This window comes from Polistes dominula, unplaced genomic scaffold, assembly GCF_049000335.1.
Source record: "Polistes dominula isolate Pdom_NZ unplaced genomic scaffold, Pdom_raw_medaka contig_32, whole genome shotgun sequence".
Lineage (NCBI taxonomy): Eukaryota > Metazoa > Arthropoda > Insecta > Hymenoptera > Vespidae > Polistes > Polistes dominula.
This window is the reverse complement of record NW_028300880.1, coordinates 594413-621523: the sequence shown is the minus strand read 5'-3', so window position 1 is coordinate 621523 and position 27111 is coordinate 594413. Positions and strand designations below refer to the sequence as shown.

The 27111-nt window shown below is 29.5% G+C and overlaps 3 protein-coding genes and 1 long non-coding RNA gene across 6 annotated transcripts; 2 read left to right on the top strand and 2 right to left on the bottom strand.

Annotated features, from left to right (window-relative positions):
• Window positions 1-917: 917 nt before the first annotated feature.
• Window positions 918-7694, bottom strand: LOC149033544 (uncharacterized). 2 transcript variants are annotated; one of them, XR_016177859.1, is made up of 4 exons: window positions 7341-7694; window positions 6475-6899; window positions 3412-5233; window positions 918-3338 (listed from the first exon to the last, which is right to left on the bottom strand). It is a non-coding gene; the product is annotated as an uncharacterized LOC149033544 (long non-coding RNA). The 2 variants fall into 2 exon arrangements; XR_016177858.1 differs by having other exon boundaries at window positions 6475-7392.
• Window positions 7695-7843: 149 nt separating this feature from the next.
• LOC149033543 (uncharacterized) lies at window positions 7844-22874 on the top strand. 2 transcript variants are annotated; one of them, XM_089176337.1, is made up of 6 exons: window positions 7844-7868; window positions 16183-16255; window positions 16338-16430; window positions 20716-20742; window positions 21101-21255; window positions 21707-22874. In XM_089176337.1, exons 2-6 carry the CDS (start codon window positions 16207-16209, stop codon window positions 21992-21994), a joined length of 612 nt encoding a protein of 203 aa, XP_089032463.1. In that variant the 5' UTR covers window positions 7844-7868; window positions 16183-16206; the 3' UTR covers window positions 21995-22874. The 2 variants fall into 2 exon arrangements, with proteins under 2 accessions (XP_089032463.1, XP_089032467.1); XM_089176341.1 differs by lacking the exon at window positions 7844-7868 and adding an exon at window positions 11771-11795.
• LOC107069797 (queuine tRNA-ribosyltransferase accessory subunit 2) lies at window positions 22873-24765 on the top strand. The gene is made up of 6 exons (XM_015327407.2): window positions 22873-23014; window positions 23097-23246; window positions 23565-24023; window positions 24119-24321; window positions 24395-24520; window positions 24600-24765. The coding sequence occupies exons 1-6, from the start codon at window positions 22898-22900 to the stop codon at window positions 24715-24717; spliced, it is 1173 nt and encodes a 390-aa protein (XP_015182893.2). The 5' UTR covers window positions 22873-22897; the 3' UTR covers window positions 24718-24765.
• Window positions 24596-26827, bottom strand: LOC107069753 (Ada2a-containing complex component 1). Its single transcript, XM_089176292.1, has 6 exons — window positions 26648-26827; window positions 25914-26370; window positions 25679-25835; window positions 25356-25597; window positions 25143-25268; window positions 24596-25076 (listed from the first exon to the last, which is right to left on the bottom strand). Exons 2-6 carry the CDS (start codon window positions 26349-26351, stop codon window positions 24819-24821), a joined length of 1221 nt encoding a protein of 406 aa, XP_089032418.1. The 5' UTR covers window positions 26352-26370; window positions 26648-26827; the 3' UTR covers window positions 24596-24818.
• Between the last annotated feature and the right edge of the window lie 284 nt (window positions 26828-27111).

Here is a 27111-nt window from a genome sequence, read left to right as displayed (position 1 = left end):
CTCACGTACCATCTGTATCTTTGTACTTTTTCTTTTTATTCTGAGAATAAAGGATGAAGATAAAAAACAAAAATGAAAAAAACAAAAAAGAAAATAATAAGAATTAGGAGAATGCTACCGTAGTAGTAGCAACCAACCAACCAACCAACCAACCAACCAAGAAAAGATATCCTTCGCACGAAAGTCCACCGAAGAGGATCTTCGGGGTCCAGAACGCAGGAGCGAAGATATATCACGTTGTCGGCCGACATACCATTCTTTTGCGGCACCACCGTGCCGACACTACGCACAGGATTCACAAATTAAGGAGCGCCAAAGTCCGCGGCATGCCGTAGGTATGGCGCTATCGCGCTTCATAAAACTTCGTTAGCAACCTGCAAGTAGACGGCTACTCCAACGGTACGACCCCTACCTATATACCTGACTATATACATTTTTATATACATATTATGTATGTATAATATAAAGGATGATTATATATATATGTATATATTCTTGGAACTGGGACAGCCTACTGTTCTTTATTAAATACAATTAAATATAATCTTATGATATAATCAAGTTTTAACTTGTTGTTCTTTTACTTATTATATGGGTGCACAGGTGCAACTTTGTTGTCGATTGCAATTATTCTTTAATGTAATTTAATCCTTTTGTTTTATACTACGTATTGAAGTATTAACCCAATATCATTGATATTTTAATACATGGTGAGATATTTGATATTCTATATTGTTTGAGCATGCTTTTAATACGGATTTACATTTTAATAACTTTAAATTAGTAATTTTACACGTTGAATAAAAATAAATCGATTAGTTTTTCAAAAAAAAGGTAAAGGGTTGCATTAAAGAATAAAGTGCAATTGAAACCTGTGACAGAACATAAGGTCATAGAAATTTAAAACGTATTATGCCTTTTTCAGTTCAAAGTATCACCTTGAATGTATCTTTAATTATAACGATAGAAAAAATCTAAATATTGAAAAGAATATATTTTATTTTATAAAATATTAATATCATTTATATTACAAAAAATGGGTGAATAATTTACAAAATTAATTTAACCTATTTATAATTAATCCACTGTCATAATTATCATATATGTATTTATGTTTAATATGAACGTTGCAGAATACTGGACAATGACAAAACTACCATAAAAAAAAAAAATTAAAAAAAAAAAAATAAATTTCATGTAACATTTTCATGAGATCTTCGTATCTTTCGAGTAAGTTCGCATTAGTCTGATTATCCTCAACGGCCTGTTCTCGTGGTTCGTGAGTTTTTTCCTATTTCTTAGTCTGCGTTTCCGGTGTTGTATGTTCCAACATCATACTACTCACATCAGAGAGAATGAGAGATGAAGAGAAAGAGAAAGAGAGAGAGAGAGGGACTGGGTTGTTGGGATGCTGAGACCACCGTCTTTCTTAATCGGCCGTAATTAGTGTACTCCCAACGACAACACGGTTGTGTACTCGTTAAGACTCGCGGGTGAGGCTTTGATGCATTCGAGTTGTTACCTTGAGATTGTACTATGCGTTGTTTCATTTTCTTTTTTCCTTTCCTTTCCTTTTTCTTTCTATCTATCTCTTTTCAACATGATCCGTCTTTCATTTTCAACATAGTATCGTACACGTTCGATCGAAATATTCGCGATTATCTTGGTTAGGAATTTTTAATCGAAAAGTTTGTTCTTTTTTAAATTATTTATTATATTTTTTCAATATTCAACTGATATATTCAATTATCATCTGAATTTTATTCCTAACGTAAATAATTATTATTTATTATTTAATTAGAAATTAAATCATACTTAACATAATCAATTGATCATACTTATACCAAATGAAATAATTGTAGATACAAATATCTGAATTTAAAAGCATCATGAATTATATTTCAATTGTTTCTCATGAACTATAGTTCAATCAATTCTATAGCAAAGGGGTTGTCCCGTTCGTCGAAGCCAGGATATTGGCGCCACGTGGCTCTAATATCACCAGAACATCGTATATCCTCTCTCGATGGGCGACGCTCGTTAATTTACCGTAAAGATACACCGTAACGGTGAACAGAGGGCAAAAGTCATATAACACAAGGCAAAGACGACCATTCTACAATACATTGGGGAGGGTTTTACTCACAAATACTAATTACATATGTATATGTTACTATTAAAATATCTAAATCAGTTAATTTATGAAATAACTAACTAATATGATATTACATAAAATAACTAGGCATTTAATGAATAATTTAATGGTATAGAAAGTAAATTAAAAATAATGTTATAATACATGTTTAATTTTTCAATAGATCGAGTATTGTTATTTCATGTAATAGCTGGTTATTTCATGAAATAATTAATTTGATAAAATAACGATAATTTATTGTTCTTTAAATTTACTGTTCTTTATTAAATAAAAATAAACGTAAATGATAAAAGAAAACATCTGCATTTTGTTCACCGTTATAATTACAGGTGCATTACAAAGTGATACTTAAAACCGGAACAGGTATAACTTCTTGTAATTTTATTTTTTATGTCAGTGCACCGATGCACTCGCCAGATACAATTGTATTTTAATTTTTTATTGCAACTAAATATTTCTTTTTTTAACCAATTGTCCTACCCTTGCATTCCTTTCCCTTCAATGCAAGTATTGAAACAAAATCGAAAAATCTTTTTTTTTTGTTTACTTCAGGATCAAATTTCAATTTCTTACTTTAAGCAACCGTGTCACTGGTAAATTCACGCGTATTACCTAGTTAAAGTATATAATTCTTCCTTGTGTAATATTTAGACAGATATCAGTACAGTTATTTCATAATTTAGTTGATCATTTTAGAAAATAACAACACAACATATTATCAACATAAATAAATTTACAAAAAGAAACAAAGGAAGAGTAAAAGAAAAAAGAAAATGTTGAAGCACAAAAAGAAACAAAAAAAAAACAAGAAAGAAAGAAATGGAGGAACAGAAAAAAGGCGAAACCAACAAACAAACAAAAAATATAGGAACAGAAAGAAAGAGAACGAAAGAGGAGAAAAAAAGAGATAGAAAGAGAGAGAGAGAGAGAGAGAGAGAGAGAGAGAGAGAGAGTGCTCGCGCGCGCGAGATTCTCGTCATTAGGGGTACGTAGCCTCGTTAGGATGAGTTTTTCCAGCGCTAATGAGCTTGCCTGCAGGTTGTCTCCATCGTTGCAGAGGGTCCGAACGTAGTATAGTATTAGCGAGCATGCGCCACAGCATGCGCCACAGCACACGCCGCGTAGCTCTGGACCCTTCCTTCCTTCCTTCCTTCCGTCCTTCCTATGACGCCCCCGCATGAATCTGGAGAGAAAGAGGAACAGTAAGAGAGAATAAAAGGGATAAAGAAAAAAAAAAGATATAGAGCAGGACACACTCGTTTTAATCTAGCCTTGGACGTTGCTCCCATTCTCCCTGGTCGTCGTTCCCGTCCGTCGTTCCCGTCCGTCGTTCCCGTCCGTCGTTCCGACTTTGCGAAAATGAAAACGCATGTCTCCGTGGCTTTAACCCCTCGACTAGAGTACCTCTCGTCTTTCCACACTACGCATTACGTTTCTTCGTTACTTTCCACACACGCGCCTATCATTTTCCACGTTAGGATAATAAGAGTAGTTGTGTTGTTCATATTAGAAGGGAAGAAGAAGAATATTTATCTTAATTAACAGATTTTCTCTCATCTTTTTCAACTTTATCTTTTTATTTTTGTTTGTTCGTTTGTTTGTTGTCATTAGTAATGTGTGTAACTTGTCCGGTATTATTTGATTTACGTTTGTTTCCTATTTTATTCAATTGTTAAGAGACTTGGTATTTCATATTGGTTTAATTTTCTAGATTTTTTTTTAGAAAATATTTATATTAATTATCATTTTGTCTCTTTTTTTTTTATATTTCTTTCTTCTTTGTTTTTTATGAATAACGTGGCATGCTTATTTCTTTTGCGACATTACTTAATTAGTGTGGTTTTTTAGTTTGGCATTAAATTTGACTGAAGTTTGATATTCAAAATGTAAGCAGCATTTGTAATTAATTTTGAAATATTTGTATCTTAATTAACAGAATTTTTTCAAGTCTTGTTCAGTTTTTATTCGATTTATAAAAAATTAGGCTGATATTTAATATTAGATCAGTATTTTTTAACATCAATGAAATTTTCAATATTTTTACTCAATTTATAAAAATTATAATATTACAGTGTTTAACAGTATTTTACGCGTTCATTTACAGTTCCTTATTCAGATACTTAAATTATATTACAGGTCGTTTGAGCATCTCTACGATCCAATTTAAATTCATACAACAAAATTATTCAAATTAGGTACTTTTCTATCTGAAATTCAATAGCCTGAAGTTAGCACAAATTAACAGTAAAAACAAAAAAAATATCTACCACCACACAAACAATTGCATTTTTGTTTTAAAAGTATAAACAAAATAAAATAAATTATTATTTAATTTTTCCAACAAGTTTTAATAATTTACTTTTATTCAATTTAAACAAATTTTCCTATGATCAAACGGAAAATTTACTCGAATTAAGAGTAATTTGAGCTTGGTCAAATTCGAATTTTGGCTTGTTCGAGAAACTGCAATATTTTTATTTTTTTTTTTTTTATATCTTTTACTCTCTCTCTCTTTTTTTCACTCCAACTTCCCTATTCCTTTTTTAACCCCATCCCATCTTTTACCAAGCAACGATTTCTTTTGCTTCTCTCATTCCTGTGTCTTATTTAACACCGTAATCGAGTCCTCTGAAAGTGGCTTAAACCGAGTGGCATACGACGTCGCCATTCATCCCGGTCGTCGTATGCTCGACGTGGTTAATTCGCAAATATTTCAGCGTGTCTCTTATGTCCCTTTCTGAAAATACGCTACAGCTGCTCGAGTCTTGTCTACAAGTCCGTTCGGGCCACCGACGCGGCGGACATTTTCTTTTTTTCTTTTTCGACTTTTCGACTTTCAGAAATTTCGCCAAAAATTCCTCGAATAAGCGCGCGTTCAACTTGTGATACACTTTCAATGTATTAGCAGTATAACACACGAATACGTTTTGAATCATCTTTTACGGTGAGGTCACATTTATCTCTAGCACGGACCAACCACGATTCTAATCCTTTTCCCTCATTATCTTTGTTACAGACGGCTTTGCATTGGGCTGCGAAACATGGCGACGAGAACATCGTCAAAATGATTGCTGGCACCTACAGGGAATACGTAAAGGACGTTAACGTTACAACCGTGAGTTACTTTTATAATTATTAAATGTAGTAATTAATTCGGTGATTTTTATATTACGTAAATATATATATATATTTTTTTATTTATTTATAAATTTATTATACAAGTGTTATACTTTGAAACTGTTCAAATTATTCTCTAATGACTTTGACACATCTTTTTTTGCAGTCAACTGACAAGTTTCTTGACGAATAAAAAAGATGAAATATATTTAATATTATGACACTGCAAATTAATTGCTACAACTAATATAATATGTTATATAATAATTATACAGTAGAGTATCGATTACGTCAATTATTTGAAAAAAAAAAATTGTTTTGAATCATTGGTCTGAAAAAATCAACGATTGTAAATGAATGGCTCATATAATCATTTTTTTTTTAATCAATTTTAATAAGAATGTTTTATACTAATAAAATTTGTGTGTTTTTTTTTCTGTTCTCGGTGATTCATCGTATTGCAGAATGGGGTAAGTTATTTGCAAAAAGTTAACTATACTTTAAATCATAATTTCACATATCTTATAATTGCATACATGTAAGTACCTATACATTTACCAATATCTCATATTTCTATGCTAAACTACAATTACAAATTCGATATGATAATTTTGATAAATATGCTTCTGAAATTTTTTTCTTCAATTATCTCGTTGCAAAGAAAAATCTTCAGATAAAATTATAATTAATATAGTTTAATTTCATACTAAATAATATTGATTAAAATTATTACACTAAAAGATTACATGACAAAAATATACGAATTCATAGTAAAATAAAATGACTGATAAGAAAATTAATAACAAATTCTCGAATGTAAATTTAATGTTACGTATAAATTCTGCAAAATTTATTTATAAAGACATCTAACACGTGACGTTAGGGTGAAACAAAAGTACAAAGAAAAATATAGGAGAAAGAGAGAGAGAAGAAATACACAACTACCCCCCTCCCCTCCTCTAAAAAAAAAGAATAAGAAATAAAGAATAAGAGAGTTTGTCGACGTTACTGTAAAGAAAGAAGGAAGAAAGGAAGGAAAGGAAAGAAGAAAGGAAGGAAGGAAGGAAAGAGAAGTAAAAGTAAGAGAAGAGCACAGAGGATCCGCAGATAGGATCAGATGTGTGTGGTCCACCGCTTTGCTCTTTATAAGACTTATGTAAGCCAGGATGCGCAAGGGCCAAGAAAGAGAAAGAAGTACTTACTGTGACCATGAGTGTAAAAGAGAAAGAGAAAGAAAGAACGGTCCATGCTCGTTAGCGGCTCGCGACAAACACCGTAGGGCTGCTGCCGCCGCCATAGGTAGTAGGTAGATAGGTAGGTACGTAGGTACACCCCCAGTCAAAACGATACCATACATATCTTATTGATGGATCTACAATTCTGTATCTGTAACTAATGATAATATTATGAGCTCAGGTTACAAGATTTATTGGAAAGAAATTGCAACAATGCAAGGTTGTATTTTGTAGAAGAAATACAAATTGTTTTATACTAAGAAACAATTGTGTATTTGTAATAAATTATAATAGTAGGATTATAGTGGCATGTAGCTTGCTAGTCTTACTGGTAGTAAGTTGCAACAATGTTGGGTTGTATTTTATAGAAGAAACAAGAAACAATTGCGTATCTGTAACAAATAATAATAGTAAAATTATATAGCATAGGTTGTTAACATTATTGGAAACAATTGTAACAATATTGGGTTACTTTTTTTTGCACAAGAAGCAATTGTGTATCTATAATAAATAATAGTAAGATTATATATAGCACTGATTGTTAACTTTATTGGAAAAAACTTGCAACATTGCAGTGTTGCTTTCTTTTGTAGAAAAGAAACAGATTTTGGTATAATTTAATAAAACTTAAATTACTCAAAGAACATTCCCAACGTTATACAATTACTCAATAACTCAATTTAATTGATACACATAAAAATAAAACAATACATCTATAAAAATTCATGAACCCCAATAAAACAATATCAATACTCATTCCAATATTCTTACATTACTACAGCTATTTCTTCTAATAAAAAGATATTCTTAAGATCAAAGATTATCTTATTAACTTATCTAGGTAGCGAAGAAAGAGCACGGAGGTAGCACTCGTCCAATCGAATGCAGAACGATCTCTCAACGAATGGCAAAGCCATTTGTTTTGCACGCGTAAGTTAAACGACCATGCCGACACCCGCACAGCGCACCTCCTCCTCCTCCTGTCCCCTTTTCTTCTTCTTCTTCCTCCTCCTCCTCCTCCTTCTTCATGCTCGTTTTTTTCTTCTTCCTTTTCTTCTTCTTCTTCTTCTTCGTCCTCCATTTAACGTCTTTGGGTTCTCGGTCAAGGCACACGCTCGCCTCTCATGTAAATCGGCTAATTCCATCGGCGTACATTAATTATCTCGTTACTTATACACACTCACGTATATATTTAAACGAACAGGAACATGTGTGTGTGTGTGTGTGTGTGTGTGTGTGTGTGTGTGTATCAAGAGTTTTACCTCGACTTTTCGATCGAACAGAGAGTGGGGAGGGAGGCTGCATTCTCAGTGCCCAATTATCCGATGGAAGGAGAAATCTTTTTTACCAAGACTGTGTGTGTGTGTATTAACTCCTCTTATTCTTTATTTCTTCTTTCTATGTATATACATATGTGTGTATACATTTATCTATCTATCTCTTTCACTCACAATTTCATTTCTTTTTCTTTACTCTCTACTTTCACGATGTAAAATAATGCTAATGGTACTTGCAAAATAGCATGACCAATTTGTTGGAACATAATCGTACCTAACCTCGAATACATCGCTACGAAACATGTTTCAAAGATGAGTTAAAGACTAGTTTTCTGTCATTCTAATTAGAGCGTTGGAAAAAATGTTTCAACTCACAATGCTGCCAGCATAAATGTTATGTTAGCCATTAAGTACGTTGGTTATTTTTTTTTTTATTCGTCTGCTTAATACTTGTCCCAAAAAATGAATAATTTTTCAATTTGGGTAATCTGTTTATTCAAAAAGGTTTCATGATTTCATGCAGCCAATTTTTTTTCAATTATAAAATAAGACAATTGACTTTCACGTTAAACAAGAAATTTAATGATTTTTACGTTAGATTATAAAAATTCTTTCTATACAGTACAATTAAATTTAAAAAACAATGTACTGACATATTATTCCCTCACATTTTATATTAGTTTCAGAAATGACATCAATTTTTGTCTTCACTTTTTACTATCATCTCAAACATATTTCAAATGTTCGAATTAAATAAAACGATCTATAATTTCTTTTTTTTCTTTTTACAACAGAAACCTGATACGATAATTTTTAATATTTCAATGTAACCAGAGAATAAAATGAAACTATAGGCATCTGTATAAATAAATTAGCGATATAATTTTCTCGTGAATTATTATTATCGTTATTAAAAGCAACATGGCGAAACGCGTTAGCCTTTATCGTCCAATAATCGTCGATCACGAAGTGTCGATGTAGACAAGTCCTCATTATCTCGATCGTTGTATCATCATAAAAGAATTTCCATCGATGGAACACAACTGTCATTATCGATGACTCCTTGATTCTTGTCATTGATCAAGCTCAGTATATATATAACTTCAACGGTTATCAGAATATTAAATTAACGTGAAAGATTAAATCAACATCGTTCGATAATCACATCAACTCATCTTCGTCCACAATTTCTATCTTTACTAAATATAAAATATAATAGACACAACAAATTGATGATTATAAATAAGCATAAAACTAAAACTAACCTCAAAACATAAGTAAAGTTACCAATAAACTACCTAATCAACAATATAGCAAACTAAATCGCCATTTTAGGAATATATTTTTATCTACAATGTTCTACTCTAGATTCAAAGATAAAATTCTGATCCCTTTAAACGTGAAGTTAACAAAAAAAAAAAAACAAAGAACAGAATTTGAAAATTGCACCAGTCGATTTATGTTGTCGGATTGAGAGATTGGATTCCACCATTCTTCTTTGCTTGTTTTCTTTTTCTTTTTTTCTTTTTTTTTTTTTTGCTGTTCTTTTTGTTTTCTTCATCCCTCTTTTTTGTCGAGGGATTAAAGAAGAGAGCGCCCTGTGCCGGGGGGATAAGCCGTAGAAAAGTGTGACTGCCGTTGGAGGTGGCCGCGGCGCGACGTTCTGCTGACAGATTACGCTGTGGTATGGTCTACCGTCTGTTACCAAAGCCGTCGGAAGAGAAAAAGGAACTGTGGCGAACCAAGGATGAGTTCGTTCGGGGCTGGATTAACTACTTACTGCCTCGTATACACGAATACACGGATACCCTGTCACTCACAAATATGCTAAATATACGAAATGTTTCATCTAACCGGAATAATACGAACTATCTTCCTTGATTATCATCATACGATTAACATTGCTTTTTTCCACTTTTTTTCAAACAGGTTATAATAATTTGATTTACATTGAATTTAGTTATTAATTATACTTAATAATAATAGTTAAAAGTGTTAAAAATAGTACCGTAGGTGTGGATTGCATTTTGCATCCCCCACAACCTACTGCCGACTATAGGCGGCATCAAAAAAATACTCCAGAGCCTACTGTAGACCACAGGCAGCATTCTAATTATTCTATGCAACTGTAAAAAGGTTTAAGGATTCTACCAATACCCGCTAGTGACAACCACGGATGGTTCTTTGGATGTAATTACTTTTTAAAAGAGTTCGCGTATTTTACTATTTTTTACTATTTTGTGTTTTAAATCCTTGTTCTACTTGTTCCATTACATTTGGTATCATTCAACAGCGTTTTTTAATATTATAGCCAATTCTATATTTATACGAACTGTTTTGTTTTAATATATTTAATATTTATATAGTATTATCAATTATAATCAAATGATAATATCAAATAACGATAAAAGAAAATTCACAATTGTGTTTAGAAATGGCATAAACTATAAACTAAGCAATCCTCTCAAGGTTTGTGGATGCATCGAAGCGTATAAACTAAAGAGGAGGGTCGCCACAATCTCGATAGATAGAAAGGATCGGAAATGCGTATAACAAGGCACAGAGAAAAGCAATGGATTCCTTTTATCGTTTCGACGTTCTCCGCTTCTTAACGATTGCACTTTCGCTCTTCCAAAGCATGCATATTTTATTCTAGGTTTGCTTGAGTACGCGATCTTATGCAAAAAGAAAAACGGAATGAATTAGGGGAATAGAAACTAAAGGAAACTAAACGGAGACAGAAATATATACATGGTGTTTCATAAATGCAATTCAATATTTCAATAAGGTACATCTATATACTTAATCAATTTAAAAAAGTATCATATAAACATATGCCCAATGAATCTTTGATGATTAAAAAAATTGTTCAAAGTGTTTCCAATTTTATGACTCAACCATACCTACAAAAATTTTACATTTTGTACCACTATATTATCCTGTACAAAGGATCTTCCCATATTCTATTATACCAAAAAGAAAAATAAGAACAAAATGTTATTTAAAGTTCGCTTAATAAAAACTTTATTACAAAATTATAAATAAATTAAATTGAAATAGTTAACAATAGATTTAATGAACCAATAAGAGAGCAGAACACTAAACCTAACCACCCAAACATTGTACCGAATATTATCCAATCAAATAACATTTCTTTCTTAGATCTACTTATTAAAATAAATCTGATCAATCTTGAGACACCCTGTATATGTATTTCGATAGATAGATAGATAGAAAGAGGAAGAAATTAAAAGGGAGTGAGAAAAAGAGAGTGTAAAGAAATAGAAAGAAATGGATAAAAAGAGAGAGAGAGAGAGTTAGAGATGAAGATAGAAATGGTTAAGGGGAAAAGAGGGTTAATAAGAACAGAGAAGAATATGGAAAGAGAAGAGAAAGGTAGGTAAGCCATGGCAGAGACAATGAGGAATTAATGGCACACCATTATGGATATCACCTCGAGCGTGCGAAATCGCATTTCCGCGACAAGCGTACGATCCGCAAGAACCTTATGCACCATTCTACGCTCCGCTACGCGTTAACGAGTCTAAACTGATTGAAACGGTGAACGTCTACGAGAGATAGAGGACGATCGTTTATTTTCTTTCTTCATTTACATGCTTTCTCTTTCTATTTTTCTTTTTATCTTTGTCAATGTATGTATTACATTGACTAATAAATAATATCACAATTTTTCTATAAGTAATCGTTTTTTAAAATAACTGTATTTTACATCAAATGCTAATTTTGTTTTTAAACAACAACTTTGTCTTTAAAATGTTTCATACAAATTTGTAATTTTCTTTTTAAATGTTGGTTTATTTTTATTGATAAAGGAATGTAGGTTATATTGGCGCTGTATGTAATGTAGGTTAAATTTGGCGCTGATCAATGCATCAATGTAGATGGCGCGTTTTATCTAGGGATATCTAGTAATTAATAAACTTGTGTTGAGATTTTTCTGGTGCAATACAAAAACGGGGGATTCCCTTTTGAGTTACGACAATGTGTTAGGTAAGAATCGTTTGTAAAAAGCTTCTTAAATTCTCTAATAATCATCGTGTTTTACTTCGTAGAACAAAAAATATAATATGAGTTTAATATTTACTTATCAAAAGATATTTTCTCGTGAAGTATATAAATTCCAAGACAAAAATCAATACGATGGTCTTGTACAAGCTGAGAAACATATGTCCAATGCTTATAAGATAGAGACGTGACATAAACGATCAGTAAAAGCAACGGATAACGACGTTTAACTTCGCACCTGACTTTTTTTTTCTTGGTAGGATTTACACGAAATATATGTAAATCACGGATGAAAAGGAGAATAAAATGAAGAAAAAGAAACGATAAGGGAAACACGATATTTCAAGAAAAATACAGAAAGGGTGTTATATTTATACCTATACACAGGGTGTTCAAAAAAATATTTATAGAGTATATAGGATATAAGGTAAAAATGAAAAGATGACACGTGGAAAATCTTCTGTAAACATCGAAAATTTAGTAATAACGTTATAAATATTGAATGATTTTTTTTTAACATCCTGTATATAACTCGTGTATAATAATTATTCTAATATAGGTAGAGTGTAATAAAGTATTAAAATAATTGGTAATTAATCGATGAAAATGTCTATTGTTTTCTAAAAGCTCGAAGTAAATGATCTATGTACTGTCCTCTTCGAAATTTACCTTCAGACTGACGGGTTGTTCTCTGTGTCAAAATTCTTATATTAAATATTGTTTATATGATTTTTCAGACATTGCACATGTATACAAATTCTAAAATCTGAATGCGTTATAATGTAAACTACTTTTTATTAGAATTATTATTACAGTCTGAAGGTGAATTTCGAAGAGGACAGTACTTCGATCATATAATTCGAGCTTTTAAACATCAATGCACATTCCCATCGTTTAATTAACAATTATTTTAATACTATAATACATTATACTATATACTAGGTGTTCAAAAAACCCATTTAATATTCATATAGTATATAGAATACACTATACTAAGTAAAAAAAGTCGTTTTTGAGATTCAATCGATTTAATTCATTAACGCGTATTTAACAAAAAAATTATCAAAAATAATTTCTTCTCAATAACAAAATCACACATACGAACAAATACTATTCAACATATTCGATTAAGTTTATCACGAAGAAGAATCATTTACCTTCTAGAATTGTGCGACCAATTATAAGACACCCTGTATATACACGATTAACTTTCATCAAGTTTGAAAATGTTACTCCATCTCTCTCAGTTTGTTTTTGGAGGACAGTGAGTATCGAGAGGACGATATCTCGCAATTAGTAATCATTTGGTGAGGCAGGTGAGGGAATTACTTACTTTTCCTTCGCTCGTCAGGAAACAGCTGCTCCCGTTGGGCCAAGCAAGTTCTCCGTTTTACCGGGATAATATAACGTGCTATGTGGATTCGATCGTATTCGCCGATCGAATCGAACAGAAGAACGCATACCGGTACCAGGATAGGTACCGTGTGCATCCGGTACTGTCTAAGAATTAATAATTCAATATTAAGAAAGAAAAAGGTAAAGAGAATAAGATAGAGAGAAAGAGAGAGAGAGAGAGAATGTATGATCTTTATCTTTTAAATAATTTACGAAACCTTGCCTGAGGAACTTGTGAACGATAATGTTGATCTTCTATATGATTAATTTAATACATTTATCTATATTTTTTGAACCAACGATCTGTCTTAATTTTTTTATTTTTTTTACTTTTGTTTTTAGTTTCTTTAACTTAATCAAGATTTTATTTATTTCTATCTATCAATATTTATTTGATAAAGATTATAATGATTTTCAAATTGAATTTATTGATTAATTATTATTTGATTTATATTGAGATTTCTACTTATGGGTATCTGAAGATATTTTAATATAAACTTTCAACATTGTTAATCAAAAAAAAAGAAAAAAGTAATATCTGTGTTCACAGTTTTTTATAATAACTTATTCTCAACACATGAATCGATCAGTATGATGTAAATTTCAATTTTTAGGATCATTTTTATGAAAAGACTCTAAAGAATTATACGCAATAAAATAAAATTCAAAAAAAAAAAAAAAAAGGAAAGAAAATAAAAATAAGGGAGGATGACAAACGTGCTTGCCTATAACATCAGGCAACGTTTCATTGTAATCAAAGTCAGAAATGTACCGCACCCTTTTTGTCCGAACCCTTCTAACTGGGGTGAAACCAAAAACGAGAGAGACAGAACTGGTTGGACGAACATCGGTTCTAATTTATTTCACTTTAAAATCCCCGCGTCTCATATAGGTGTAACTGAGAGTCAGAAATCGTGCATATACACAAGTCCATACTGTATAGAATAGAAAATGGTACGATGAAAAGAGAAAGAGGGTGGATCTTTCGGTGTCACCCTTTTTTGACTCCGAATAGCATGCGACACGTGTGTCCTCGCGACAAGTGGCTCGACACCCTCTAGTCACCCCTTTTCCCTACACATACCTACATATACTAATACGTACATACATGTATCTATTACTTATATACACACATATACTTGTACCTATGTACTGGGTGTGTCGATAAGAACTATTTATCTTCAAATTGTTTCTTATAATTCTTATAGAAAATATTTTTCATTTGTTTTTTTTATATTTGTCAATAATAATTATTACAATTTGTTATTTCTAAAACAAAAATTTTATATTAATATATATATAATAACTTTTATTTTATTTTATAATAAATAATATAATTTATATTATATTATTTTTATAATATAAAAATAAATCTATATCCATCCCTTTAAATGTAATATAATATATTCAATTATATTACCAAATTCGTTCATTTATTTAATTTCTTTTTGTGCGTATCTATCAACAACAAAATGATATTACACAAAAAAAGTTAAGGGTAACCTTAATATTTGCAAAAAAAAAAATATAAAAAAACCAATTAAATCGTATTCATCCAAATTCACCCTTAAAAACGTAATACAATTTATTAAAATATTTTCAAAGATTGTTCTTATAGGCTCACCCAGTATATGGGGGACAACTTTCAACGTTCCCTTATTTTTTTTGTCCCTTCTTTTTATACTTTAGACAATATTTTAAAGTAGCATTGTCCTAGCAGCAGAGTCACCGAAAGCTTCGAGACAATATCGTGCCACACCCTGAGACATTCAACACTTCTCTCTCACTTTTCTCTTCACCAACTAGATCTTCCTTCACCTTCTTTGGTTCCTATACCCACCTCCAACTCTTCCCCCAACACCCACCCCCCCCCCATACTTTTCGCGACACTCTTCGGGAACAGGACAGCTGCCGGCCACCAATATCACGCACGCGTATATCACTCTGCGTACGTTCAAGATTTTCAATTTTAATATTTTTCTTACAACGGGACTGCCTTTACGAGCAACTAAATCATAACTTCCCTTCTTCTTCTTCTTCTTCTTTTTCTTCTTCGTCTTTTTCTTCTTTCCCCACGATCATCCTGCCCACCCTCTCCCCACTTTCTCTTCTATCCTGTTCTTTCGTTTTTTCTCTTCTTTTTTTTTTTTTTTTTTTTTTGAAGTTTCAAACACTACTGGAACGATAGAAACTCGTATGTCACCGTGTTACTGCATATTTCGTCTTTCGATGAGATTTAAACTCATGGATCATATTGTTGGACAGAGACCGTGTGTTCACAGTACGCTCCTGGAACCAATTATTCTTTATATACTCAACCCCCTCTTCTTCTTTTAATGTTATACTCTTTTGAAAACACTATTCATAAATTGTGACAGATTTTGTGTAACGTGTAATCCTTATTTGGGATCGAATTTATATTAGAATTTGTAATATTTTATGTTTTTAGTATAAAATCTAGTTGTGTCAGTGTATTATTAGGGTGTCCCCAAAAGTTTGTGCGTTTCTTAACACTTTAATGACCGCTCACACAACATGTGTGTGATAGCCGGAACATTGGTCATTATTTTATTTATTATTTAAAATTAATTCTGGAAAAATATTACCGGGCCCCTGTGACAACGTTTGACTGCGTACACGTGTATAAAGTAATTTTATTGTGATTTCAATAAAACACGATAAATACACATAAACTTTTGGTTTATTCTAATATAATAAATAAAAATATGAAATTAAATAATTTAGGAAATTTGTACCTTTTCGTTTATGATTTAGTAACAATAAACTTAATTAACAAAATCACTGTACAAAAAATGAAATTACTTTTCAAAGTATTTAATATATTAAACGAATCTTTACGTTAGTTAAAAAAAAAAAAAAAATCAAGTAGATAAGTCAATGTTTGAACGTTTTCAGTGTAAAACGTGATATTTATTAATTTTACAAAATAATTAAAATAACATTTGTCTTTTTTCAGGGTTATACGCCATTGCATATTGCCATGCAATTCGATCATGAAAACGTTTTTAACTTGTTAGTACAAGTATACGGTAAGTTATATATCAATTTGATTATACAACATTCTAATGATTTCAAAATTGTAAGAAACATTTCGCAACGTTTATACTTCAGGTGCGAATCAAGAGATACGTGATTACAGTGGTAAGAAAGCAAGACAGTATTTAGTTTCTCAAGAGGCCGCAGTTAGCCAGGACACCTTCCGCAGTAAGTACAAATATTTTCTTTTTATTTTTTTTTTTTTTGGTATTCGTTGAAATACGCTTTCGAATATACAAATTTTTACCGACCAAATCTAAATTTCACCGCTGCCTTTTTTTCAAACGAACTCGAATATCTCGCCAAAATAAAAAAAATAAAATAATGATTCGTTCATTTGTTTTTTTAATTAATTAATTATTTTTAATATCGATTAATCGTTTACAAAAAAAAAAACAATATGAATTAAATATAAGTAAAAACAAAAATCGTGTTCGATCGATCACAGGAAATTCCGATAAAAAAAAAAAAACAAATTCCTAAAATTCATCCTAATAATCCTAATATCCTTATTATCATATGAAATAATTTTACAGTGACATGGATGACTTAATAATAATAATAATAATAGTAATAAAATTATATAAATTTGTTTATTCTAGCAGTAACTAAAACAAAAAAGAAATACCTATCACAAAAATTGCACGTGAAGTATAATTGATAGAATTGGTTTTTTTTTAGATTTTGTTGTTACCATGCACCATAAGCAACAATTTTTAATACATGCACGTTTGATATAATAATTTTCATTAGTCCCCTATCTAAATTAGTATAATTTTTATTTTTAATTTCGTGGAAAAAAAAATATAAAAGAAAAACAAAAGATTTAATTAGATAATAATTAGCGGTGCCTATTGTAGCAAATTTAGCACTGCTTAATTGTATTTGTGAATGCGTTTATATTTATTATTGCACGTTATTGCTGTCAGAAGGCACCAGCTTTAATCAAATTTTAGCATGACCCTGCTTGCAAGCTTGTTCTTTTGACCCTTTCGCGGAAAACGATCGATTGAAAATCGACTGTTATTATATTTTTTTGTAATATTTTTATTTAAATCTTTAAAAATTAATCGATCGATCGTTGTGCATCCTAACGAACGATACTTTTTATCAATTGTTTTCATTTAAGAAAATTAATTATTCAATTTTTTGTTTTTTGTTTAAAGATTGTTATTAATTTTATTTGAATCATAAATATTTAAAAAAAAGAAAATATTGCACGACGTGGGTATGAGTTTGATTTTATTTAAATATACAAATATATTTTCCTAGCTTGTTAAAACCCATCAATACTTCTCCGACTTCTATCAACGTTTCCCATAAATTTTTAAATAAAATATATAGGAAAAAAATAAAATAAGATATAGAAAAAGTAAGAAAGATAGATAGAAAGAAAGAAAGAAAGAAAGAAAGAAAGAAAGAAAGGAAGGAAGAAAATTGTTGTTTTTCTTTTCTAATTCGAATTCCTATGTACCCCCGTTTTTTACAATTTTAAGAAAAACGAAGATTGATCGGCGAAATCGGAAGGACTATCCTCTATATCGTTCAACGCACTTTAGACTAAGATATTAAAGAGATCGTCGAAGTGAAAGGTTGCGGGATCTCGGTTCGGTGAGTATTTTCCTCGGGGTTCTGGATGTATTCTTTTGTTGTAGGGATTACTGCTGCTGCTACGCTCAGGCAAGTTCAGAAGCACACCTCTGCTAGTATAGTAAAGCGCTTCTGTCGCAAGATTCATTTTACCGCACGTAAAAGTAAAGTATGACTGTTCTCAATTCTGTACCAACGGTATTATATCTACACTCTAACGTGAGTATTTTGGAAATTGTTAGGTCCACTTAAGTATAAATATTCATTTTTTTTTTAAACAAATCATTAATTAAATCATGATACAACGATCAATCTTCTTCTAGCATGATCAAATCTCATCCTACGTTACATTTAAATTGTGTGTTAAACAACAACATAAGTTATTTCAAATCAATATTCGTACTAAATGAATTTTGTTAAGTTTAGAATTGTCCAATGTTACAGATAAATTAGCAAATTTTAATATCGTGTTATAGGAAGATTGAATGTGATCATAGATAATATAATGTTGACATATTTTTTTATCTAATTTTATTATAAATGATTCATAATTGTGGACCGATCAATTTCTAACTTTATGCTCGTCACGATTCGTTTTATTCTCATTCATTTATTCTGTTGTTTTTTATTTTTATTTTTTTTTTTTACCTCACCTAATTCGTGATATTTGTTGTAATCTTTTGGCTTTTATTCGCACCAAAAAAAAAAAATCTAACGCCAATCGTTTGTACACTCGGTAATTTGTTTTTGTTTGTTTCTTGTCGTTTATTCTTTTATTTAATTTTTTTTTTTTCATTGACTTTTTACACGAATCTAAATAATGACTCGACCAACGAACTTTTAACGTTAAGCTATAATTTTTTTTTTTTTTAATTTGCGTTATTATTGTTTATTTGATTTTATTTTTATTGTTATTATAATATGCTGGTTAGAATTAATTCTTAAGATAAAATCATATTATTTTTCTCGTATACTAATGTTACGCCGTTTAACGGGAAACACATCGTTTCTTTTAGATTTATTTAAAACACAATTTGTATATTTATTTATTTATTTATTTATTTATTTATTTATTTTCTTTTTTTTTGTAAAATTATTATCGTCGCGTTATAATTCTTTGACAAAAGTGCTTTATTTTGCTGTTAATATGCGACATGTGCAAAAGTGGCAGTAGTAGATCACCTCTTTTGCACGTAAAACAAAAAATATAACGTTATTGGATTAATTGTAACTAGCAACTGAAAACGATAACGGAGTTATCATCTTATTGTTAATAAAAAATCAATTGCTTTTCAAACTTTGTACAAAATTTGTTTACGTCTTTAATTCGAAAAATTTCAAACTTTTTGGAATAAGCTGTAACAATCTCTGGACCATTTTGATGAAAATTTTTCTGAAAAAGGTTATTACGATATCTAACGTCATTACATACTTCAAAACTCTTCAAACACTAATTAAATCTTAATGTAATATTTCAATTAGCACACGATTTTTTGTAACACAAAATAATAACACGAAGCTACAAAATATTTTCGATTATCAACTCGAATATCGACTAACTTCAATCTATAAACTTTTCGCATAACAATTTATAAATAAAAAATTAATTAAATAAACAATTTAAATTGGATCGAATTGTACATCTAAACCATTATCAAATCCACCTGAAGACACACACAAAATTTCATTAAAATCGGTCCAGCCGTTTAGGAGCTCAATAACAAAAATGCGCACAAAAGAAATATATATATAAAGATCCTCAATGCTTCTTGTTTTTTTTTCAGTCACAAAAATCGTTATCGTTTTTTCGCTGTCAATGTTACACGTAAAAATAAAGTGCATGTGTGCAACGAAGTATGAAATGATATGAAATAATGACCAAAAAAATACTTGAAAATTTAAACTACTAACTTACTTATCTTATCTTTTGCATCATACTAATTTTCAAGATAACAATAATTAACTATATCAAATGTTAATTTAATGGTACAAAATAATTATTTATAGAACATGTCAACTAACTATGAAACTAATCTTACCTTTGTATCCTCTTTTATCCCATAAAACCTTCCCATTCGCATAACTCAAATAACGCTTGAATTATGATCGACACTCACTATGAAAAGCTAGCTAATTTTGTTTGTTTCAAACGAACAAAATGTACGATCATTAATTTTCATTTAAGAATAATTATAAACGCGCTATTATTAATCGAATGTCGCGTTAAAATCTGCAAATAAATGCTGTGATCGAGGCTCTCATTAAATAACTTAACGAATATAATAATTAATAATAATTATTTCTCTACTTTAAATAACTCAAACTTTTCTATCATCTTTTAAGGGATCATTCTGGTCAAAGTAATGCAAAATTAATTATATTTTTGTTCTTTTCTTTTTTCTTTTCTAATCTAAACAACAAGTCTTGATTTAGAAATTTGTTGTACTTTGTTATTACATTTTTAACTAGTAGAAAATAATTTGTTAATAGGAAAGAAATAATTTTGTTTAACAATAATGGTAAATTTGCAAAAGCTTCCTGTAACTTGGATAGATGATTTTTTTTTTTAAATTTACTCTATTAGTATCATTTTAATCTTAAGTCTAACTAATGTAAAGAATAAAGTATACAAATCTAAGTCTAATCATTTTTATAGATTTGTGTTTCCATAATTTTTGACTGGAATGATCGCTTGATTAAAATCACGTTTGTCTATAAATTAATTTTTTTTCTCTTTCTTTCTCTCTATTTCTTCTCTTGCTTTTTATTATTACATCGGCAAGCTTATGTTAGTTGAAGCCGCATTTCAAAAAGCGGCGAATAGATTGACATTATTTTGTAATAATTTAATATTTTATTTCAGAAATAAAAGCAAGGAAAAAGCATGCAGGTAAGGGAGCATGATCAAATTTTGTTTATCAACCAAATTATTATCTAATGTTTTTATTTACTTTCGTATAGATTATTTATTAATAATAAATATATATCTCATTATCGATATTTGATTTTAAAAAGAAAATTATATATTATATTATGTTTTATTATTTTATTTAAATTATATGTTACAATTCTTTAATTAAAAAGAAGAAGAAGAAATTTTCCGACAAAAATTGAAATTTATATTATAAGGATATGCTATTGTTTATTGTGTGATGCAGTGTTTTTGATCAGATTAATTTTAATTGATATAATGATACCTAATTACACGAATAAGCTCGAGATAATAAAATGATTAATTAAACATACAGAGAAAGATCTTGGTTTCCTACGAATTGGCTCGTTGAACGTACGCGTGAAACGTACGACGGAAGCATTCAGCCAATTTCTGGGTGTGGCAACTAGTAGCAGCAACAACAATAACGAGAAGATTCATAAGTCATGGGGTTCTGCGGATAACGTACAGGTAAATCTAAATTTTTATTTATTTAATTGTATCAATAAATTAATATCTTAATAAAAACAATTCAAATAATATTTAATATATTATAATACAAATCTTCTTAATATATATAAATTACATGTCACGTTGTTTGTCCGCAATAGACTCCTAAACTACTGAACCGATTTTAATAAAAATTTTGCATACTGTGTGCAGTTTCATTCAACTTGAAAGATAGGATAGTTTATATCTCAATTTATAATTGCAATTGACTTAAAGACGTGTGTATCGGACTGATTGTGAGCTACAGCAACGCGTGGACGGGGCACCCCTAGTATATATATAAAACAAGAAGATAATAAAATACAAACTATATAATAAAAAGTACCAATTATAATTAAATAATAAAAATAACCGAAACACGGACAAACTATGAAAGAAAATATATTATTTAATTATTTTTCTTTTCATATAGAAATTAGATCAGAAGGTAATGCCACCGCCAAAATATGCGCCAGTTAAAAAACGAAGAAGTAGAAGAAACCAGGATTTTTCAAGGGATCAACAGCAAACTACAAGTCAACCCAATACCCCATTACTTCAAGGTAAAGCAACGATCCGACAAAACCAGATCACCAATCGTCGGCCAACTTCGACATCTTCCGTTAATTCTGCCATTCCTACAAATCAACAAAATAATGATTCCGATTCTGACACGGCATGCGGTTTTGATTCCGCATGGCGTGGATCTGCACAACTTTAAACAATTTGACATATAGTAAATGCAATTTTGAATAAAATTCATTTACTATACTTCTTTTTTATACATTAATATATAAGTATATATTTTTAAATATATATAACGATCCTTTTTTAATTTAAGTATTTAAATGTTATAATAATTATTATATACTTTGCAATACTTTTTAAATAATATTTTTATTAAGTTACTTCATTGTTTTTTATTCTCAGGATTGTATAATTATTATTAAGTTTTATTCATTTCTTCTTTTAATTATATGTTAATTATTTCCTATTATTTATATACTAAATTATATTACTCGTCACTATGATTTCTTTATAAACGTTGTTTTATTAAGTAACTTTTAAAAATATGTATTAATTTATGCCACTAATTTTAAATAACGATTTGTATCGTTAATTCATATTGTTAACAATAAATAAATGCCCAGTGAACAATATCAAACATTAAATATACAATTATTAAAATTTAATTTAATAATAATATTCATTTTATAATATAAAACTTTAAATATATATATATGACAAATTTTAAATTTCGCGCAATAATTTTGAATAATAAATAACCAATCAGCTTTCTGATCTAGGAATTCCCAGCTGGACAAGTACATTTGACCAATTACGATAGCCAAATATAATACATTTCTCATTGGCTAAAATTTCAAGAGTAAGTTTCGTCTAATTGGTTGATATCTAATGCAGCAACGTTAGAAATCGAACAAGATTTTCGAAGAGGTTATCTTTGATCTCATGGCGTAGTTTTAAGTGAGGTTATATTTCATAATTTATAGCTATTATAAACAACATTATAAACAACATTATATTTTTGACAGTACAAATTCAATTGAGGTTATATTAAAAAATAACTTTTATATATAATATTTATAATTAAATTATAATTAAAATGAAATTCATTCTTGATTCATTAACACATTGTGCCCCACGTATTGGTACACTAAAGGATTTTGAAAGATTACCCAGTGCTGTTTTTGAAACACCACTTCTTCTAATTTATACAAAGGTATTGTAAACATTTCCATTGACATATTAAATAATAAAATGAAAATTGTTATTGATATTAAATCAATTTGTATTATTTTTAGAGAGGCAGCGTTCCTCATTTAACCAAAGATGTATTTAAAACTGTTACGAAGCAACAGCATTTATTATCTATTTCACTACCATCTACTTTAAAAATGGAAGAATGTATTAAGAAGTTGAATGTTTCTTTCGCAGAATTTGTTAGTATGAAGGTAATCGAATAATTCATAAACTATTATTATTATTATTATTCTTTAAACTTATTGATGTGGCTGTAGTCACCCATAGTTTCATGTTCACAATGTATTAATGGAAACTATAGTCATGTACAATAAAGTTGTACACATTATTAATACCTTATCATTGATTATGGTCATCCATTGATATATTGTAATATCCTATCCTTCATCTACTTTGTAATAAGTATGTTTGTATTGTAACTGATCCGTACAGTTTCCTTATATGTCGTTTTACTTGTTAACGACATAGCCATATCAAAAAAGTTAAGTTTTAAATCATTTGTATTTTAGGAATACATCAACTTTTTATCGATACAAGATCCTACTGAAACAACTCCATTAGGATTTCAACAAGCTGATAGTATATCGGTATGGTCTAGAGAAGGAAGAAGTATATTTACTGCCGATAAATATATGGACTTGGTAGAATCATTTGAACCTGATCTTTATGTCGCACTCTGTGATGGAAATAAACATGATTCAAAGAAACGCATATCGAAAGCCATGTGTAGAAGTAAGACCTTAACGGATCAATGTTTAAGGAGACATGCTGCTTCGAATAAATTAAAATCTAAAAGTATATTAGGAGCAGTTGAAGGTGGCTATGATTTACAAATTAGGAAAGAATCGGTGGAATATTTGATAGACAAACCATTAGCTGGATTTGTGATAGATGGTTTACACCAAAACGGACCAGATGTCAAAGACATTCAATTGAAACAAATTAAAAATGTAATAGAACATACAATTGTAAGTTAGATTTATACGATTTTAATTTTGATCTTTTTAGTTCGTCATAACGTGATTTAAAATTTATATAATACTTCTTATTTTTTTTTTTGTAGAACTTATTACCTGCTGATAAACTACGCGTATCCTTAGGATGCTGGAATCCATTGGTAACATTAGAATTAATTAATTTAGGTATTGATATTTTTGACTCGTCATATCCTTACATAATTACTGAACGTTCAGAAGCTTTAACATTTCTTTGTGATCATGATAGTTGCAAGAATATAAGTCATGTATTGAATTTCAGTGAAAAAAGGTAAATTTTTCCGACTATGAATAATATGAGGCTAATATAATTTTTCTATTAAATATTTTTTTTATTCCAACAGTTATAAAGATGATTTCTCACCGATATGTGAACATTGCGAATGCTTGACATGTAAAAATCATACTAGAGCATACTTGCATCATTTACAGATGACCAAAGAATTGTTAGGAATGGTATTATTAATGATGTACGTATTCTATTCATAAAAAATAATGTTTTCATTTATTTAATATGATTTATCAAATTATCATTTTTAATCCTTTTAGACATAATATGCATCACTACATAGAATTCTTCAAATTAATACGACAAAGTATAAAAGAAGACAAATTCAATCAATTTAAAGAAAAAATTAATTTAAAGTTTACTAAAGAAGATTCCTAATTTGTACTTAAAATTATTTTAATAAATTATTTTGAATTTTATTCACAATAGCTGAGTATTGATTGTTTCTATGCTACAAAAAATTTATAATAATTATCTTGTTATTCAGGTAAAAAATTAGGATCAAGATAATTATAATTATAAGAAGTATTATTAAAATTTAATGGAGAATAATCTACGTCGTAACTTTGACTATACTGAGGTGGTTTAACAGGAATTAATCTATGCGATGGATCATGCGTAGGATTTTCAGCTCCTATTTGAGCAACAGCACAATCACCACATAAATTAACTCCAGTTTGACATTGTAAACAATGCCATCTTGTACCTTTTAAAGGTTCCTCTCTACATACCATACACTAAAATAAAAATTCAAATTTAGATACAATTTAAATAAATATTTTTATAAAAAAACGTTCACTTACTTTATACCCAACGTGTTTATAGACCGAATATGGCTCGTGTTCTTTTTCTGCTTTAACTTGTTTTATTAATTCTATCTGTCTCAATTCAGAATTATCATTTGTGCAAATATTTCCAATATCATCCTCCTAGAAGAAAGAAGTTACAATTTTAAAATTAAAAGATATTAACATTAAAAATAAGATACAAATATCTTCTAATAATTGAATACAAACAGGCTCTTCTGTAATCGGATGTTCTTTACTGTCATCATTTGTAATAAATGACAAATCATTATGAGGAAAGAAAGTCGAACGTTTGAATAACATGAAATTATGTCTTTGATGACGATGATTCAAACCTTTCTTAACATCTAATTTCATTTTTGGTCCTCTACCTGGTATTGGCAAACCAGCTCGTAATAATTTGATGAAATACTTTTGTACTCTACTAGATACTTGTTTTGGAGTACGATTACCTATAAACAGAAACATAATTAAAATACTTTATAAACATGAACCGTAAAAAGAAACATGTATATAATTAATTATTGAAAAACCTAAAGCATTAGCGATTTTAGTCCATCGTCTCATCTCAACTTCTTCAGGTGGATATTCTATCAACAATTCTTCTAAACGTCTCTGTTCCTCTATGGTCCATAATTGATTAAAAGTTTCTGGTTTACTCTCATCAAAAGCACGTCCTCTTACCAAAATCTACAAGTAAAAATAAATTATATCAAAAAATGATTTAAAGAATAAATAATAAGACAATTTGATTAAACAAATAATAACCTTTCTATTTTCTTGTTCGGTGTTAATTTGTGTTTGTGGTATTACATTTCCATGTCTTGTTTGTGGTCTCATGCGTGTGTCAGGTATTGTTATATTATACTGTGACCAATCAATATAAGGAATATCAGCAATCTTTTGTGGTCTTGGAAATTCTGGTAAATCACCATTTTGTAATTGTGCTACAAAAGATATTGGATCCTTCATAGCTTTAGAACGTGCATCATAAAGTTTATCCAAATCTTCAATAGCCTGTGTCCTTTGCGATTCCAATATTACAATGGTTTTTAAAAGGGAATTATAAGTTTTGTTACCCTTTAATGCCAAATGATCAGATTCAAAATAAAATTCTCTTTCTTCTTCTTCTTCTTCTTCCACTTCTTCTTCTCCTTCTTCCTCCTCTTCTACTTCCTTTTTAATCTTTGTTTTTTCTTCCTCCATTATTTATAATATAAAATTGCTAAACATATAACATATTGCATTTAATTTACAAAATCTAACTTAAAATATAATACATTAACTGGAATGATCAGCTGATGATATCCATCTGGGAATATTACTATATAGGAGCTATTTTTAACCAATCAGAATTAATTTAATATTGCAAATTAATAACAATATAAAAGTCTATTAGAATTACATCGATAAAAAAAAACAAATTAAAGTATTTATATAATTTCTAATATATTTTATTGTATATACATATACTATATACAATAATGTATTCATATAATTACATATTTCACTGTACAAACACTTATTAAAATTTATTTTGAAATTAGATTTATTTATTTGAAAAAAAGTTTGATAATCTTTCACAAGTAGATAAAACAATAATATATTTTATAAATTTCACATATTTTTTTTTATCGAGCATTTTGATAGATGCAGATAATGTTTAAGTTCAACATAATAGTCGGCGCCAAGAATACCATTAGTACACTACATAGCCACTAGAGTGCAGGTTAAGCAAAGAAATATCCCTAAGAAATTGTCCAAACAACAACTAATAGAATCAATCGTCAGCAGCGCCACGTGACGGTATTTAAACGTAGCCTTACTCTCTTTTTCTCTCTTTAATTTTCAAATCTTAAACAAACCTGTAAAAGAATTATTTAAGCATTTAAATCGCCTCTGTAATTATTTATCTGATCGAACATTTATCTATTCTTTCTTTATGTAATTAAAAACCTGCGAGAAG